Source organism: Phyllostomus hastatus, unplaced genomic scaffold, assembly GCF_019186645.2.
Source record: "Phyllostomus hastatus isolate PE091 unplaced genomic scaffold, TTU_PhHast_1.1 phas_contig_329, whole genome shotgun sequence".
Lineage (NCBI taxonomy): Eukaryota > Metazoa > Chordata > Mammalia > Chiroptera > Phyllostomidae > Phyllostomus > Phyllostomus hastatus.
In genome coordinates this window covers 5,999,284-6,017,762 of record NW_025333854.1, presented here as the reverse complement: position 1 = coordinate 6,017,762, position 18,479 = coordinate 5,999,284, and the positions used below count along the sequence as shown (strand labels likewise).

At 49.3% G+C, this 18,479-nt stretch overlaps 1 protein-coding gene across 4 annotated transcripts in view; it reads left to right on the top strand.

The window, feature by feature from the left end:
• Positions 1 to 6,404: 6,404 nt before the first annotated feature.
• The window catches only part of NNT (nicotinamide nucleotide transhydrogenase), a 79,918-nt gene continuing 67,843 nt past the window's right edge, over positions 6,405 to 18,479 (top strand). Inside the window, exons 1-3 of one of the 4 annotated variants that reach the window (XM_045839871.1) lie at positions 6,405 to 6,559; positions 11,600 to 11,803; positions 16,912 to 17,141. In XM_045839871.1, coding sequence (XP_045695827.1) covers positions 11,653 to 11,803; positions 16,912 to 17,141 — 381 coding nt within the window. In that variant the 5' untranslated portion in view covers positions 6,405 to 6,559; positions 11,600 to 11,652. Of the gene's footprint in view, positions 6,560 to 6,594; positions 6,707 to 6,823; positions 6,981 to 7,105; positions 7,263 to 11,599; positions 11,804 to 16,911; positions 17,142 to 18,479 lie in introns of those variants that run through there. The other 3 variants (XM_045839872.1, XM_045839869.1, XM_045839870.1) reach the window with 3 other exon arrangements.

The following is an 18,479-nucleotide window of genomic DNA, read 5'->3' as shown; positions in this document are numbered from 1 at the left end:
AACCTACGAAACAGTTACTTAGCATCTGTTCTGTGCCAAGCACTGTGCTAAGCTCAGGGAAATGAGCGGAATAAGGCTTTTGGGAGGCTCGACGGAGGAAGGCAAAAGCTAGCCCCCGAGGACCAGCACGGATGAACTCACAGGGAAGGCGGGGACAGTGTTTGTTCCAGGCCGATGTCGAGCTTGGGGGGCGGGGGGCGTAAAGCGGCTCTGACAGTTAGGAAGCAGTATTTCCTGATGTCCTAAAAAAAGGAGAGCAGGAGAGAATTTTCTCAGGTTGAGTTTGTCGGGGGTGGGGGGGTCTCAAGACTCCCCAGAATGCCCTACCTTGGCAGGCAGATTATTCTGAGTTGAAAACAGAGCTCAACAGAGTCAAGGAGAGGTGTATTTTGAACCTCCCCCTTTCCTGCCTGAAGAAATTCAGATAGAAACTGCTTCAGGAAAAGGACCTTAGTATACTCAGCTTAGCACACATGAATTAAGGGTGGCAGACTGGGCGGATATAAATAAAAATATTCCCTAGTTTCCTGTGTCCCATTGTTCCTGGGCGGCCTGGCAAGGATTTGCTCGCCACACGTTTGCTTTGCTCGTCTGCGTGAATTGCTGTGCCTCCCCCTCCTTAGTCCAAAAATGACACACCCCATTTTGCCTGTCATTGGAATTCTCATGCATATGCAACATCCCCATGCATATGTGTTAAAATCTGATTTCCTCCATAAATCTGTACGATATTTGATTTATTCGATCAGCCAGAAGACCGAAAGGGGTAAGAGGAGTTTCCCTGGCCTGACAGATTTAAGACCTGTGGATGACATTTCAGTGAAAATGCCCAGCAAGCAGTTGGCTGCGTGGGTCAGGAGCTTGGGAGGAAGACTGGAGCTGGACATTAAGCTCTGGGAGTTGTCACAGCACAGTTGACATTGGACTGCTGGGAAGAGAGCAGTTAGAGTTCAAAGGAAGGAGGGCCAAGGGGACATTTGAGATATTTGCAATTCAAGTCGTGCAAGAACTGAGAATAAATGGTTACAGAAGTCAGAGGAGACTGGAGAGGGGAATGACAAAGACCGATGGAGGTGAAAAATTGTGGTTTTTGCTTTTTTTTTTTAAATGAGCAATATCTTTTAAAAAGTGTTATGCCCTGGCTGGGTAGTTCGGTTGGTTAGAGCACCCTCCCAATACCTCAAGGGTCTGATCTCCAGTCAGGGCACGTACAAGGAGCAACCAATGAGTGCATCAAGAAGGGGAAGAACACCTCTCGCCCTCAAATCAATAAATAAAATTGAAAAAAAATCTATGAAGAGATGTTTCACAAAACTGCCTAAAACATGTTTGAACTAGAGTTTTCATCAAATGCAATATTTAAAAAGTTCAGTATAAACACGGTAATTGTAATTAAGGGGTTTTATAGTCAAGTGGTTCGACATGGTTATATATGTGTGTGTGTGTGTGTGTGTGTGTGTGTGTGTGTGTGTGTGTTTAGGTGGTAGGCATTAGACAGACCAGAGCAGAGTGAGAAGGAGGGGCTAGGAGAAGGTCGTGAGCGCAGAAAGCCCAGGGCAGCTAGCAAGGGGTAACACTGGGCTGGAGCCTCACCCCCAGGGTGACCTTTCTTCCCCTAGCATATCTCTGGTCATGCAGTTTAGACCCCTGACCTTCCCTAGTGCTGGGTATGTGGTTTGGACCTTCCCCTGACCCGTCCTCCCCTGGCACGTTGCTAGTCACTTGGGTTAGACACCCCCCCCCGCCCCCACAGAGGGGGAACAAACAAGGGGCCAGAGAACAGCCCTTAAGCGTGAAGCCCCCAAAGACAGTGAGGTTCTGACCGGCATCAGATACACCCAGGCCTCTGTTGAGTCTCAGCTCCAGGCCCAGAAAAGCAGCAAAACCAGACAAGCAATGCCACGGCTGACCTCAGGACCAGCAGCATCGATGAATGGCCCCTGCCCCGGAGCCGACCAATCAGTGCAGACCGTGGCCCTGAAAGAACACACCTGCAAAGGTGATGAAAAATCGATGGGATCCTCCCCCCGGGACCTCCAGATAAAGACCCTCAGGACTGAGGACCCAGCTTGACTTTCTCAGTGCAGCCCCTCCTTCCCCGACCCCCTCTCCCCGGGCACGTTCCCTTCACCTCTCTCCTTCTCCCGAGCTCCAAGGGTCCTTCCTGGGCCTCTGTGACGTGTCTCCTCGGCCCCTCTACATCTCACTTCTTCTACCCCTGCGACGCTCTGAGTAAACTTTCTCTTACAGTTTGAGTCTTGGCTCTGAATTCTTTCTCAGCGGAAGCAGGGTCTGGTCTGACCCGACCAGTCTAACACCTGGTGCCCTTCTCACTGCCAACCGTTACATATTAAAAAGGAAAAGGGAAAACTCAATGAGGGTGAGCCTTTATTAAGAAAGCAAAAGTATAGAAGGGCATTCTTCTAATTATCCATGCAAAATGACTTTCACCTGAATTTCCCAAAAATAATTTGGAGTTTTACTTTGAACCCAAGCACTGGGGAATCTACCTGTGTTTCAGGAACACCCCCGCAAAGCCACTCTTTACCCTGTGGCACCCTGACACACGGAGGGTGCCCCTCTCCTGGGCTGAACGGCGTTCCTCCCCCAAAATTCGTGGTCACCTCTATTTGGAAACACGGTCCTTGCAGATATAATTAGCTAAAGCATCTCAAGATGAAACAGTCCTGCAGTTAGGGTGAAACTTACACCCACTGACTGGTGTCTTTATAGGAGAAAGAAGCGGGAGACTTGGGCACAGAGACACACACAGAGGAGGTGGCCACGGGGCGAGGAGGTGGCCACGGGGCGAGGAGGCAGACGCTCGGGTGATGTGCGTGCACAGCAAGGAGCACCAGGAATTCTGACAACCAGCTTTTTCTCCAGGATCTGGAAGAGGGGCGTGGGGCAGTTTCTCCCGCAGAGAGGCCGGAGGAATCCACCCTGCTGACACCTTGATTCCGGATTTCTGGCTTCCGGAATAGAGAGAGAATACATCTCTGTGGTTTTGGGCCCTTAGGTTTCTGGTCATTTGTTAGAGCAGCCCTAGGAAGTGAATACAGCCTCTGTCCCCCACCATCTTTCCAGCCCCTCAAAGGTATTATTAAATAGGTTTTTATATTTTTAAAAACATTGAGTTTTAAGAAAGATTTTATTTATTTATTTTTAGAGAGGGAAGGGATGCAGAGAGAGAGAAACATCCATGTGCGGTTGCTGGGGGCCGTGGCCTGCAACCCAGGCTTGTGCCCTGATTGGGAATCGAACCTGTGACACTTTGGTTTGCAGCCCGCACTCAATGCACTAAAACATAGAGTTTTTAAAAAGATTTTATTTATTTACTTTTAGAGAGAGGGGGTGGGAGAACGAGGGAAATGTCAACAAGTGGTTGCCTCTCGAGCGCCCCCTGCTGGGGACCTGATCCACAACCCAGGCATGTGCCCTGACTGGGAATCAGACTGGTGACCCTTGGTTCGAAGGCCAGCACTCAGTCCACTGAGCCACACCAGGCAGGGCAAAACCCACAGATTTTTATCATTGGCACTTGACTCTGTGGAGAGAAAAATGTCCACATAGGTATGCTAAGAGCCAGTTTTTAGATCTGATAACAATTCTAAATACGAGCTGATTTTCCTGAAATAACTTAAATGGACAATGACTTACCTTTGCGTTGGCTGACTGTCAGTCCTCCCGAAGTCTCTAACTAATTAATGTTGATTTGTGTACATACATTTACCTGGCTAATATTTGCTTCCTCAGGGCAAACACACTCTTGGCTGGTCTTCCGGGGAGAAAGGGGAGCACCGGGGTTGAGGCTGGACGGCGCCTTGAAATCTGTCAAGTGCCTGCATTATTCAAAAATCCCTGGCATCCGTCTCATTGACATCGTTCACTTTGTTAACAATTACTTACAAAAAGGAAGCTTGAAACAATCAGCGGCTGATAAATTGTGTACCGTGACCATCACCAGGAAAATCCAATACATGGACTCGTTCTCTGGCCTGGTTTTAACCGGAGGCAGGGAGGTGGCAACCTGCCTGTAGAGTTCGGTTTTCATCATGTATCTTCTCAGGCTCAGTGCGCATTTCGGTTTTTGGGTTTTGGACACCTCCCTGGTTTGAGGCTTCAAAACAGAGCCTAGTGGTGTGTTATATTCTTCTAAAGATTTTACCTGTTTTGCTCTTAATTACACTTTCTTTAAGTTATTTGTGGGGGCACAGTCTCCTAAATGAAAGAGGGCTTAAATTTTAATGTGTATTCTTTTTTAAAAAAAAGATTTTATTTATTTATTTTTTTAGAGAGGGAAGGGAGGGAGAAAGAGAGAGAGAAACATCCATGTGTGGTTGCTGGGGGCCGTGGCCTGCAACCCAGGCATGTGCCCTGACTGGGAATCGAACCTGCGACACTTTGGTTCACAGCCTGCGCTCAACCCACTGAGCTATGCCAGCCAGGGCTTAATGTGTATTCTAATTTTGAAGCATATTTAAAATTTAAGTATCCGGTCACAGAACAAGGTGTCACGAACACTGGCACGTATGTGCGCGTTACTGTTCGGTGGCCGGGAAAGCCGATGGGGAAGGAGCAGATATCAACCTGGACAAAGCCCTCCCACCTTGGTGGGGATGTACGATCTTGGCAAAAATTTTATACAAGACAGTGGCTAAGATTCAGAAGCAACAAACAAATTCTGGAACTTAATCCAATTTTCTTTGGGGACTCACGCGTACGTTGTAATTACTACGCAGGAGCGTAAGGCCTCACGCAAAACCTTCCAAATGACAAATGTTTTCATTGGGAGCCGTGGTCCCCAGACGCTGTTGGACAAATGAATGGAATAAATTTTATGGAATTGGAGTTTTATGGGATAGAAAATTGGAAAATTTATTTTCCAATAAATAAGTGGAATAAAAATTACCGTAGGCGTACATTAACAGAGTAAGTGAAAAGCCGTCTGTCATCTTTGGAGTTGTTCCAGGGGGTACGATCATAGGTAAGTCAATTAGATAATCCATTGAACATGTATGTAAGCGAGTGTTTCTCAGTCTTAGAACTACTGACTTTTTGGGTGGATGATTCTTTGTTGCACAGGGCTGTCCTAGGCGATGTAGTGCGTTTGGCAGCATCCCTGGCTTCCACCCTCTAGATCCCTCCCCTTTTACAGTTGTGATCACGTAAACATCTCCAAGTCCTGGCTGGCATAGCTCAGTGGATTGAGCGCCGGCTGCGAACCAAAGTGTCGCAGGTTCGATTCCCAGTCAGGGCACATGCCTGGGTTGCAGGCCACAGCCCCCAGCAACCGCACATGGATGTTTCTCTCTCTCTCTCTCTCTTTCTCCCTCCCTTCCCTCTCTAAAAAAATAAATAAAATCTTAAAAAAAAAGAAAAAAGAAAATGTCTCCAGATACCAGGGGACAAAACTGTCTGCAGCAGGAGCCACTGATTTTTAAGCTTTGTAAAGTAGCAACCCCTCAACACACACACACATTCTAAAACAAGAACTTGGTTTTTCTTCCTCTGTTTTATTGAGAAATAATTGACATGCTGTACTGTATATGTTTAAGGTATACGTAGCATAAGAATTTGACTGACACGTGTTGTGAAAGGAGTTTAGTTTCAATCCTTATCAGTTAGTCCTGGCTCATTGCACCTGCAGCATCTTGCACCCGTCCCTATGGTTACACTTGCCACGGCTCACTACTATTTTGAAACACCTGGCTGCGTCTCTCCCCCTCTGGGAACTCTTCCAGGACAGGGACAATCTTTCTCCCAGTCTGGAGGGCGGTGAGGGTCCATTAGTTGAATGACCTTTGTGAAGGTTAAACACAAGAAATATCCTCAACGTAAGTGTTTCTCTGTAATATATTTCTTTTTAAGAATATGGAATATCTGTTTTAGATTCACCAGTCTTTTAAGTCACCTCAGATATTTCAATTAAAGTAAAAAAGCCGTGCCCTACCTCCCAGACGCTTGGTGATTCAACTTTAGGGGGGATGTGCCGTTTCATACCCTGTATTTCATTCCCCCTACTCTCAACCAGGAGAGGCCTGTAGATTAAGTAAAAGAACTCTGTGCAAAGAGCAATGAAGTCCTTGAGTTCCGGAGTCCTCTACGAGTTTTGCTGAAATCAGCCTAGGCCTGGTCAGGACACTGAAAGTCCCACCAAGGGTCCTCTCCACCTGACGGATATTAATACTAACTAAGCACACAGAGTTCTCTGGGCCACCTTTGGACAGCGAGTTCGCAGACTGTGCTAAGTTTTGGGCCCGATATCTTTGCCGGGGAACTTAACTCTACCTCTCTGGCCAGCATAGAAAAACAACGCAACCCTGCCAGCCCTTCACCAGCCCCTGGCTTCCTTCCACTTTCCTTTTGGTCCTATCCCGTTACAGAAATTCTGATTTCTCCTGGAGAGGTAGAGGAAAGTCGGGTACCAAGAACGCAGCTCTATTATCCTCTTATTTGCTCCGGTGGGACACCGGAGAGGAAATCACACTTTGTAACTGGCTCTCCAGGGAGAGGTCAAATGTAGCCCTGAAAACCCCAGCGTCGCGTTTGGCTCCAGGTTTGATTGACAAGGACTGGCAGAGGGAACACGCGGAGGCGGGGAGGGGGGCCGAGGGAAAGCGGAGACAAAGAGGTTTCGGCTTCCACCGAGGACAGTGCAGGGCCCTTTGGGGTACCTGGCCTTGGCGCTCAGAGGCGGTATTTGGTGAGGTCGCTTTGCGGGCCAGAGGATCGGCGGAGCGGGCCGGGAGGGCAGCAGGGAGCGCGCCGCCCCCCCCTCCCCCCGGGCCGGGAGCGGGACCAGGGAGCGAGCCGGGTGGGTGCCGCGTCGCCGTCACGTGGCCGCGGCTGCCCGGCTGGGGCCGTGTTCTTCCGGGTTGGAGGCTCAGCGGCGCGGGGCCCGAGCCCGGGTCGGCCAGCGCGGCGTCCCCTCGCGGTCCCCCGAGCACCGCCCGCGACAGCCAGGCCTCCCCGCCGAGGTGAGCGGGGCGGCGCGGGTGCGCGCCTAGGGCGCAGCTGGGGGAGCGCGGTCGGAGGAGGCGCGCGGGGCTCCGGCGACTGTCCGGGCCCCCCGGGGAAGGAGACCTGTCAAGGAGAAGGGGGCGGGGTCGGCAGGGACCCGGGCGCCCGCCCGCGGGACTCTGGGGTCGGGAGTAGAACGGTGCCTGCCGAGCGCCCTGTCTGGTCTCTTGTGGGGGTGGGAGGTGGATTCGGGAACTGGGTCTCTGCAGCGAGCAGGGGACGAGGCGGCAGCTGTGCAGGTACAGGTCTGGGGACACTGTGGGGAGGTCGGGGTTGTCCGGGATCGTTTCGGCCAGCCCGATGGGAGGAGTGCGGGAGGTCACAGAGGACTCTTGGCAGGGATGCACCAGGAGAGGTGGCAGCTGGACACCCCGAAATTGTTCTTGCACCTTAATGGGATTCCGAGTGGGTCACTGGCTGGAGACATAGGTGTCGAGGGGAAATAGTGAGTGTAAGTCGCGGAAGGCTAATGGTGGTTTGGGCAAACCTCTAGGCGGCCCAGAGCGGGGCCGGGCTGGAGGGAGGGAGAGGCAGCGGGGGGCAGGCGGGGGATTCGAACTTTGGGGGCGGAATGACATTATGCAACCTCCGCCAATCGGCTTCGGGGGAAGGCTATAAATAACGGTCCCAGGCAGATGCCAGCCGATGGCAGTTTAGTTGCCTAGCAAGGGGCGGTACCGGTGGGTTTGGGCAAGGTCACGCCGCTTGCTACTCTAAACTTCTGTAGGCTATTTCGTCCTTGGTTGGTGTGTCCGCTGCAAAGGCACGGCTTGTTTACGCGTGCAGGCGTCCTTTATTCGCCCCGTGATGCTGGGCAGTGCGTAAGCCATCTGTTTCGAGGAGTCTTGTAAGGACAGGCTCCACTCCGACAGGTGGGGTTTGGGTGGCCACTTTTATCTGACACGCGCCCCTCTTCTCCATCGCGCCCCTGTAGCGGGCAAATCTCGGCTGTTTTTTTTTTCTTTTTTAAACTGAATGGACAGACAGTTTAGAATTACTTTCTTATAATCAAGCATGCCCAGGCAGCTTACCTTTGCTGATGGAAATAGTTTTCCATAAGGCTACACAGCATTTTATTTTCCAAGGAAATTCCCCGAAACTCCTTGGAGGCTGTGTACCAGAGACCCTGGGGTTCGGGGGGCCCTAGCCCTGGGTGTTCACTCGCTGGGTCAGAAAGTCCTTGTTGATTTCCTCTACGTTGTGCAAAGCACTGGGCCAGAGGTAGTACCCAAGTGAGTGACACTGGCTCACAACCACCCTATAAGGTAGGTGCTATTATTATTATTTCCATGGTAAAGATGAGGAAGTTGGGTATGAAGAAGTTAAGTGCCTGCCTTGACAAGGCCACACAGCCAGTACACTGCGGAGTGGGGGCTTCCGATCCCCAGGTCACCCTCTTAGCCTCTCAGCGAGCCTCTCAGCTCAGGTGCTTGTCCTCATGGTATGTAGTATCACTGAGGGCAGATAACCACCCAAACAGCTTACGTTACAGGGGGCCATAGGGATACCATATAACCCCCACCTTTTATTTTGATTTTGAGTTGTAAAGCTTCCCTCCCCTGTTGCTGGAAAGCCGTAGAAGCACATGGATACTAAGACAGCAGAGAGCTTTAACATGAAGAGAGGCAAAAACGTGACAATTACGATGGAACACTATCTTTGGTAACAAGTACCAGCCTGTGGTAACGTGGTTCAAATATTTATTCTCCGAATATCTTTCAGGGCCGTTTGTATTTGACTTGGGCTTGGGACTGCTCCTGACAATAAACTTCTCTTGATCACTGACTGTGCTGTATGTTCATAACTTGAAGCAAGTGGAATTTTGGGGAGAAATTGACCTCTGAAGGCTCTGGCCCTGCTGACATTTGGTGCCAGGGACCTGCTCAGCATCAAACTACCGTTTTCCAAGTAGGCGAGAGAGCCTGTCCAGACTCCAGGCGGTGCAGTGGGGCTTCAGCTTTAAAGCATTGCAAAATCTCATCTACCGTATTTTGCTGTGTATCGCGTGCACTTTTTTTGCCCACATTTTTGAGAGGAAAATAAGGATGGGTATTATGCATGGGTAGTACCTGAAATACCTTGCATCTGTTCTTGTGTTTTGTAATGATTTGTTACCTAAAATTGTTTGCACCATACTATGTTAAAAAATAAATGCTAAAACTTCTTTATAATACAAAAACCAAGTCTCTGACTATAAACAAATAAATAATTTAATTAAAAAATTAAAATGAAAGATTTTTTTCCCCTGAAAGTTTGGGCCAAAAATGTGGGTGTGCATCATAGGTAGGAGTGCCTTATACACGGCAAAATACGGTGATCCTAAGGTTGCTAGATCCTCATGCACCAGCCTTCCCAGGCTCTTTTCACGGAGGAGCAGACCGAGGCACATGCTCAGGTTGGACAGTGTGTGAGCGGCAGACAGACAGGGCCTGGGCTCCCGTAGCGCCAGCTTTGTTTCTTTGCTGATGAGGCCTGGGCAAGCCCTGTCAGGCCCGAGAGACCGGCAGTCGTTGGGGAGCTGGGGCGGTCCAAGGAGAGAAGCTAGGGGGAGTGGGAGGGTTCGGGGAGGACTAGGTCGTCGATAACGGTAGGACATGGTCTCCCTCTGTATTTCCCTTGGTTCTTGGCATAGCTTCAGGGACTGTTTTGAATGAGTGGCTGACTATTGAACTTGTTTGCTCTCCATCCTTGGCCATGAATGACCCTAGAAGTGACCTATGAATGAATGAGGAGGCTATTTATGGGACTCAGGAATGCTTTAGGACAGAAAGGAGATGATGTATGTGCAAACACTTTGAAAATATAAAACCTTCTATTCAGACGCAAAGAACGATTCGTATGTATTTCCGTTTGCATGCCTGAACACATCTCACACGCTCCCTGTGCCGTAGCTTCTGTTCACGTCGCCTTCCCCATCTCACACGCCTTTTCCTTCCTTTCTGAGCTCTGGAGGAGGACATGACCTCCTCTGGTGGAGAACTTTGGACCTGCCTCACTCTGCTGTGTGGCGTTGTTGCTTGTTGACTCTTCTTATCTCCAAGCATGTGACCTGCCCACTTTGATTCTCCAGATGCTCCCCGTGGCTGTGGCTCTGAAACCCGTCTGGCCCTCGGCACAGGGTTCTTGAATTCAAGATTTCTCAAGGGTCAGGTTGGGACTGAGGATTGCCCCTCTCCATGTTTCTTTCTGGTGTTTGCAAGAAGTTTGCTGCAGGGAGTTACGACAGCAGTTCTGAAATTAAAAAGGAGCTAGACCCTTCTTTCCTCAGAAGGCTGGAGGAGTGTTTATGGAGGTTGCTGTGGTTGGGTGCTGGGTACTGGGTGCTGCGGCGGCCCACACGATGGGGCAGAGTGTGAATGAAGCACAGTTGGCGGAGTCCGCTGAGCCTGACTGACAGAGTTCCAGGTCCTCTGCTTCGTCCCAATTTTGAAGAAAAAGAAAGAAGCATGGGGGAACATTGGAAATCCTGGGGATAGTGGGGGGCCTTCCATGAACCCCTGGGAATCTGCTATGGAGAGCAAGGGAGGTGGCCACTGAAGCCTAGGTCAGCAACAGCAAAGGTCAATGTCACTGCACCCAGCCTGGCTCGAGCTGGCAAAAAGTGGCCCCTTGTGAGCACCCCGGGCAGAAGAGCCCCTAGTTACACCCCCATCTGCAAGCACAAACTGGAATTTTTTCCTCTTTTTTTTTTTTACTGGAGTCATATCCCACACATGTTTAGCTTTCTTGCGAGGTGTACTTGGCGAACCTGAGTCTTCATTCAGTCTCAGTTGGGGGGTTTCACAGGATGAGCAGGCAGCCTGGCGCACGGCCCGGGAAGCCGTGCTTTCTGTACGACGCGGCATCTAAACAAGCTCCTGCTGTTCGCAGTGTTTCAGACAGTTTAGGGGACACTCAAGCGTAACTGTCATTCTATGCAATTTCTGCTGGACGTGCAGACTTAGAAATAACTTTCACTCTAAGATGAGCCTGGCCTCTGTAGCACTTTTTAAAACTTTCCAGCTACATTAAGGATCAACTCGAGGTATGTGACTAGGCCCCAAACTGAACAGTGAGTTATAATTACAATTTAAGTGAGAAAGTGGATTGCACGTTTCAAACACCTGAACTGGAAACAAACTTCTTGTTCTTCTTCTTTTTTTTGTTCTTTTAGAATTTTTTTTAAATCTTTATTTTAATTATTGTTCAAATACAGTTTTCTCCTTTTTACTCCCAGTCCAGCCCCCCCCACTCCTCCCCACTTCCCTCCCATTACCACCCTCCCCCTAGTTTATGACCATGTGTCCTTTAAGTTTGTTCCCGTGAACCCTTCCCAATGTCCCCTGAAATTCCCTTTTCTCTCCCCTGTGGTCACTGTCAGCCTGTCCTCTATTTCAGTGTCTTTGGTTATATTTTGCTTGTTTCTTTGGGAAACAAACTTGTGTAAGTAGAAGACTTGGCAGAGAAATTCATTGCAGATGCCCCCATGTGGCCGTTGTATTCCCAGCTCTTTGGATAAGTATGTTTTATGTTTCTGATGTTCAAAAGAAAGTATGTTTTTCTCAGCACATACACATTTTATTCTCTTTCCTCTTAGTGACTTACCTTCAAGGACATCGGGGACTCGGAGGGTCGGGAGCTCGGACGAACATGGCGAACCTGCTGAAGACAGTGGTGGCTGGCTGCTCGTGCCCTTGGCTTAGCCATCTGGGGTCCTGCAGGGTTCTACCTGGGAAGAAGGAGTTTTTACGAACATTTCATACTCATCAGGCGCTGCGGTGTAAATCCCCTACAAACCAAGGTAAAGTCTCACTTCAGCGTATGTGGAACCAGCCTTTGAGTCGTGGGGGCTGATCACCTCCTGATGCCTGAGAAAAGGAAAAGCCGCGTGTCACAGCCTGGTGCTGGCGGGTGATCATTCCGACTCCTTTCTTACATTGTCCACGTATAGACGTTCCAGATCGTCAGGACTGACGGAGAAGGGAAGGCGATAGAATAAGAAAAAGGGCCAGCCGGTGGAGTCGAACCCTGGGAGTTAGTGTTCTCGGTAACCCCTTCTCCTGGCAGCTCCTCCCCTGTCCTAGTCGGTGCCGGCCAGGCGCGCCGCGGATGGCTCACCTGCACCCGGGGCGGAGGGACTGCGTGTGCGAGTTCATCCGCAGCAGCGCCTCTCCGTTCAGCAGGCGGCGGCTTCGTCTCAGGCGCTCGGGCCGCAACCCCTGGATTTTGCCTTAGATGCCCCAGGTGCTCCCCGTAGGCGCAGGTCAGCTCTCCCTGGTCTCGAGAACCTGTCCCCTTCTCACCGTCAGCCCTGTTCCCATTCTGGTCCCGGCCCCGTCACCTATCACCTGGACTCCTGCACTACTTTTCTTTTTTTTTCTTAAAGATTTTTATTTATTTTTTTAGGGAGGGAAGGGAGGGAGATAGAGAGAGAGAAACATCAATGTGCGGTTGCTGGGGGCCATGGCCTGCAACCCAGGCATGTGCCCTGACTGGGAATCGAACCTGCGACACTTTGGTTCGCAGCCGGCGCTCAATCCACTGAGCTACGCCAGCCTGGGCAGCACTACTTTTCTGAATGATCTCTGTGTGCTCTACCTCTGTCCCCCTACCGTCTGTTCTCTGTGACAGCAACGTCCATCTTCTACCCAGAAATTGTCATTAGCTTCCTGGCTCCGGCAGGGTAACATCTGGAGCCTTTCGGTGGTCTGTGAGGCCTTCCCGGCTAGAACTGCCCGCCCTCCCCCTGCCTTCTGTTCTGGGGTGCAGGCCAGGAGGAGGAAAGGCTACAGGGGGCCCTCCTTAGCTCGGTCAGACTGATCCCTGGGAGCGTGTGACCCAGAGACCGGCACTCTCGTCCACACCTCACTGGCCAGACCTCAGCCGGGGGCCAGATGTCACCGTCAGGGACACTTGGACGTTTCATCTTTTGTCCAGATGGCAACATTCTCAACTAAAAATGACATTTGGTGTCTAAGGTGGGTGGACAGGATGGATATCCGGGGGCCCTTTTAAATTCAGGTTCACAGGGCTGCTTGTTGCACACGAAGGGCCCTGAGCTCCTGGGCCTGGGAATCCTCACGCCTGCCTTTAATGGGTGCCACAGCCTCTTGTGTTCCCGTGCTGAGTCCCCTTGTCAGGAGCCCTGCGCCTGCGAGTCCTCAGCGTTATCTTCAGGTACTCAGACAAGTTTCTAGAAAGCCGTATTCTCCAGTGGGATAAAACTGTGTGTAAAATAAAATTAACTGACTGCCCTGAGGACAGGACAGTTGTTCCTGTGAATAATGCACAGACATCAAGACCTCCGTATTGATTGTGTATGAGGCTTTATTTTTGTTCAGTCTCTGGTTCTGGACTATTTCCTGGATAGTTACTTTTTAATCTTTAAAAGATGAGCATTCCATTTTTTAAAAAAACATATCACTTTTTTTTAAGATTTTATTTCTTTATCTTCAGAGAGGGAAGGGAGGGAGAAAGAGAGAGAGAGAGAGAGAAACATCAATGTGTGGTTGCTGGGGGCTGTAGCCTGCAACTCAGGCATGTGCCCTGACTGGGAATTGAACCTGCGACACTTTGGTTCGCAGCTCGCGCTCAATCCACTGGGCTACGCCAGCCAGGTGATGAGCATTCCATTTTATCCTTAATAAAACCACAATTTCATTATCACATAGAAAAGCATGAAAAGTAATTCCAGTGTTTATATTTTCTCAATTTTTTCTTTTTTCTTTTTCTTTTCTTTTCTTTTCTTTTCTTTTCTTTCTTTTCTTTTCCCTCCCTCCCTCCCCTTTTCCCTTCCTTCCTCCCTCCTACAGTTGTTTTGTTCAAGTAATAAACCAAAGAGGGTCCGCATGTTGTGTTGGCTTGCTATGTCGTTAGATCCCGTTTGATTTATACATCCCCCTCCTCTTTTTTCCTTTTATTTTATTTCTTGATGAATGTAGTTGCCGCCGCCCTGAAGAATTTCTCAGGTTCCAGGTTTGCCTGGCTGGCTTCCCTCGGTATTGTTTAACCCGTTTCCCTGGGCCACGTGCTTTCTGCAACACTCAGCCAGATCTGAAGGCTGGATCAGAGTCAGGGCTGCTTTTTCTGGCAAGAACGCTTCCCGGGTGACACTGCGTGCTGTCTGCTGCGTTCGGTCAAGAAGGTCAGTCTGTGAGTGTAGAGGTGGTCGGTGCGACCCATCCATCGTGGAGCTCCGCCAGTTTTTCACTCGGAGGCTATCGCAGCCATTTGATGGAGGATTATCCACTAAATCCTTGGTTTCATCGGGGGTTTAAACTGGTGATACTTCCTCGTTCCATCTTTGTTTATTAGGCAGACTTTTTCTATAGAGAACAACTTTCCCTCTACTATCTGGTCACCCTGAGGTTGCAGTGGGAGGGTGGGGTAGGTGTGGATTCTTTCCTGTTACTCCTGGTTTCGGTGGCAGCCTGCCGGTTCCCTTATGTGAGTGTTCTAGCCGTAACAGGGGAGCACGCTCTGACTGGCTTCCTTTGGCCCAAACCTACCGTCTTCCACTCCTGGAAGCTGAGTCTGAAATGGCTGTCACTGGGCCGAACGCAAGGTGTGGGCCGGGCTGCGCTCCTCCCGGCGCCTCCAGGAGAGGACCTGGCCCCGTGTCCCCGCCAGAGCCCGGAGGCCAGCTGCGTTTCTTGGCTCGTGGCCCCTTCCTCCATCTTCAAAGCCAGCAGCACAGTGTCTTCAAATTATTCTTTGGCTTGACTCTTCTGCCCCCTTTTTTCACATCTAAGGACCCTTGGGATTACGCTGGGCACACCCAGGTAAACCAGGATAATCTCCCTATTTCAAGGTCATCTGATTAGCAGCCTTAATTCCACCCGCACCTCAAGTCCCTTCTCCTTTGCCTTGTGTTGTGACCTAGGCCCGGGTTCTGAGGGTCAGGACGTGGGTGTCTTTGGGAGACTGTTGTCCTGCCCACCACACATGCCTTCCTCCGAAGTTGACCGAGGAAGCTCTTGCAAAGTATTTATTTGTTTTTTTTTTTTGAATATCATCACGAACGCATGTATTTTAACATCCTTGGATGTATTTTATTTTTTCAATCATTGTTTTCTCTCTTTTTAAAAAGATTTTGTTTATTTATTTTTAGAGAGAGGGAAAGGGAGAGAAAGAAACATCAATGTGTGGTTGCTTCTCATATGCCCTGTACTGGGGACCTGGCCCACAACCCAGGCATGTGCCCTGACTGGGAATCCAACCGGCAACCTTGTGGTTTGCAGACTGGTGCTCAGTCCACTGAGCCACACCAGCCAGGCCCTTGGATGTATTTTACTATGTTGCAATTAATTGTTTTCGATGCTCAAATTTTGTCTTATTTGGCCATTTCAGGTTGTTTCCTAAATCCTTTTGGTGTGATCTTGATTGTCTTTCTTTGATTGCCTTTCTCTGATTGTACCTTCTTTGCCATGTGGTGTGTAGGGCCTAGATAATCGAGATTGTCACCTCAGGGAACTCTAGGTAAGTATCTGTGATTTAATTTTGTGCGTCAGTCCAGATGATTTGCCAGCCTTTTATTATTTCCCTCTCCTTCAAGTCAAGTATAAGATGCCGCATGTATTTGCCTTGAGTTTCCTCTCAATCGCTACTGCTTCAGTACTGTGGGATCTATGACTGTTCAAATGCAGATACTTGTAGGTTGACCTAAGCTCTCTAAGGTCTCCGTAAGTTACTCTGTAGAGATAATGCGACTTGCTAGATTTCCTAAACTTTAGTGAAATTCATATGAAAGCAAATCCTGTTTATCAGAAAAATCTGCTTATGCCCACCTGTGGAGTGCAGCAACAGAAGAAACTATGTACTCGAGCCGAAGCTGGTCGGAGGCGCGCGTGAGCGCTTTAACTGAATCACGCAGAATCCCACCCGCTGGTGTTTAGTGATGAGGGCTCAGTTGCAAGGACTGCTGGGAAGTGCGGGGGCCCAGGGAGCCCTCCGGCTGCTTCTTGGAGAAGTGGGATGTCCTTCTGGATTTCCCAGCTGTGACTTGCCTTCCTTCCCTGCCTCTCCACGCGATATTTCTGCTCCCGCCGCGAGCCGACCTCCCTTTGCGGACCCCGCGCCGGCCGTGCCCCCTGCTGGTCGTCATGCTGTTCTACTCCCTCCGCCTTTTCTGCGGGTCCGCCCTCCAACGTCCCGACACAGACCCTGATTGGGCGGGTGGTCACTGGCCACCCAGCGTGGCGTGTCCCCTGGCAAAGCTCCTGTACCCGTCATCATCTCGTCGGCTGCCAGTTTTTCTCACGTCCGGCCTGGAGACCCTTACCTTTGACCCAGCTGCTGACCCCTGGGTGTAACGAGCCGTGGCCGAGCATGTCAGGTCTCAGGATACGACACTTGGGCATCTGTGAGGCATGACCCGTGGCCAAAATGGCAGGAAGGTACCTTTGGGTGTCTGGTCTAGGGCTGCTCCTCAAAACAGCTAAGTACTCCTCTGTCTTCCTCCTTCAAGGTGAGAACAAGGAGCCCGTAAACCCGAGAGGGTTAATTTGAAGAGGGGAGTTAGCGTGTTGGGTGGGCTCTCAACCCAGTGTTCCGTAAGAATAAACTAAGCTGTCACGCACCTTGAAGAGATGCATTTGGTTAAATAAAATGTTTAGAATTTTCAGGAGAGTGGGCATAAAAACTGCTGGTCTTTTATTATTTCCCTCTCCTTCAAGTAAAGTATAAGATACAGCATGTATTTGCCTTGAGTTTACTCAAGGTAAATCTTACTGATTGAAAGAAGGTCAAAGAACTATGATTCTGAATCAGGGGCATCATTCTGAGCAGTAATTTATATGGACTGTCTATTGTGAAGAGATTACCCGTATCCATTTTCTGAACTGTTGTTGAAACATTTTTTTTTTTTACCAAAGGTTCTTTCTTTCTTTTTTTTCTCTTGTGGCTTTGTAGGAATTCCATATAAGCAACTGACCGTCGGAGTCCCCAAGGAGATCTTCCAGAATGAGAAGCGCGTGGCCCTGTCTCCCGCGGGCGTGCAGGCGCTGGTCAAGCAGGGCTTCAACGTGGTGGTGGAGTCGGGGGCCGGCGAAGCCTCCAAGTTCTCGGACGATCACTACAGAGCCGCAGGTGCCCAGATCCAAGGGACAAAGGAAGTGCTGGCCTCTGATTTGGTGGTCAAAGTAATTATTTCTTTCCCCCTCCTTTTCTGGCATGCTGACTTTTCAAAACCTTTCCATAGGAAAATGAACACTGATGTTGTCTGCTGTTAGTAGCGTTTCATAGTTTCAAATGATGCCTTTTTCTCAAAGACGTGGTGGCCTGTTAGGACTATTCTTTTTTTTTTTTTAAGATTTTATTTATTTATTTTTAGAGAGGGAAGGGAGGGAGATAGAGAGAGAGAGAGAAACATCAATGTGTGGTTGCTGGGGGCCATGGCCTGCAACCCAGGCATGTGCCCTGACTGGGAATCGAACCTGTGATACTTTGGTTCGCGGCCCACGCTCAATCCACTGAGCTACGCCAGCCAGGGCAGGACTATTCTTCACGTCCGGGCCGTGTGATCTCTTTAATCATGAGAAGAGAAAAAATGATCTTCCGCTTCCCATTTGCTATGTGGAGGTTTGCTTTTAATTGGCTCGGGCTCTTTGCACTCCATGGTTCGATGTTTCTCCACAGGTATTTAACTGCTGCTAAAATAGGAATTGTGGGCCTGCTCTTGGGACTGAATGTACGGTGATCTTCTGAAGGAACAGTGATTTAGCAGACGTCAGTGCTATTTTTAGAAAGGGCAGGGCTGTTCTGGAGAACGCGGCGCTGGCCTGAGAGGCGAGGAGCCTTACTTTATTATGTACTTTTAATAAAAGGTCTTAGGATGCAACAGAAATCTGCGCGCTGAAGAAGTTGAGCAGTAACTCTGAAGTAAAAAAAGTCATCTAGGGAAATGAAGAAAGACTGGATCTCTAATCTAGCACAGACACTTAGAGTTGAGCATAAACCTGAATCCTACACTGTCTGCAACCAAGGTGAACAGGGAAGTATAGAGTATATGAGCACGATTATTAGGTTAAAATAAGCTCACTTTTTCAGGAAAGATCAGCTTTTTTTCTGTATTAATTTCTCAGGAATCAATCAGATAGGGTTTTTTTTTAACATAAAGTCCACTGAGTATCTTGATAGGGTTAAATTGTAGTTCTTGCAGAAGACACAAAACCATGCTGGTTTTTTTTTTCCTATAGAATATAAATAGTAAAATGTATGTCCTGGTGATAAATTGTAATTTAGCTGAAGCTTTGAAAACTGTCTAGGTGTGCAGACAGATACTTGGTGATATGACTTGGTGTAGGGTAAAAGAGCTTAGGAAAAATAGAAAAATCGGTGCAACCCATTCTAATGTGTATTTTGGGGGTCAAAACTTTTTGAGATATCTTACAAAAAAGGCTTAGGAGGGCGCATGTAAGTCTGGAGATGCTCTGTGTTCCTTCTGGAGTTTTCCAGGGTGCGAGCGTGTTCGGGGCCCC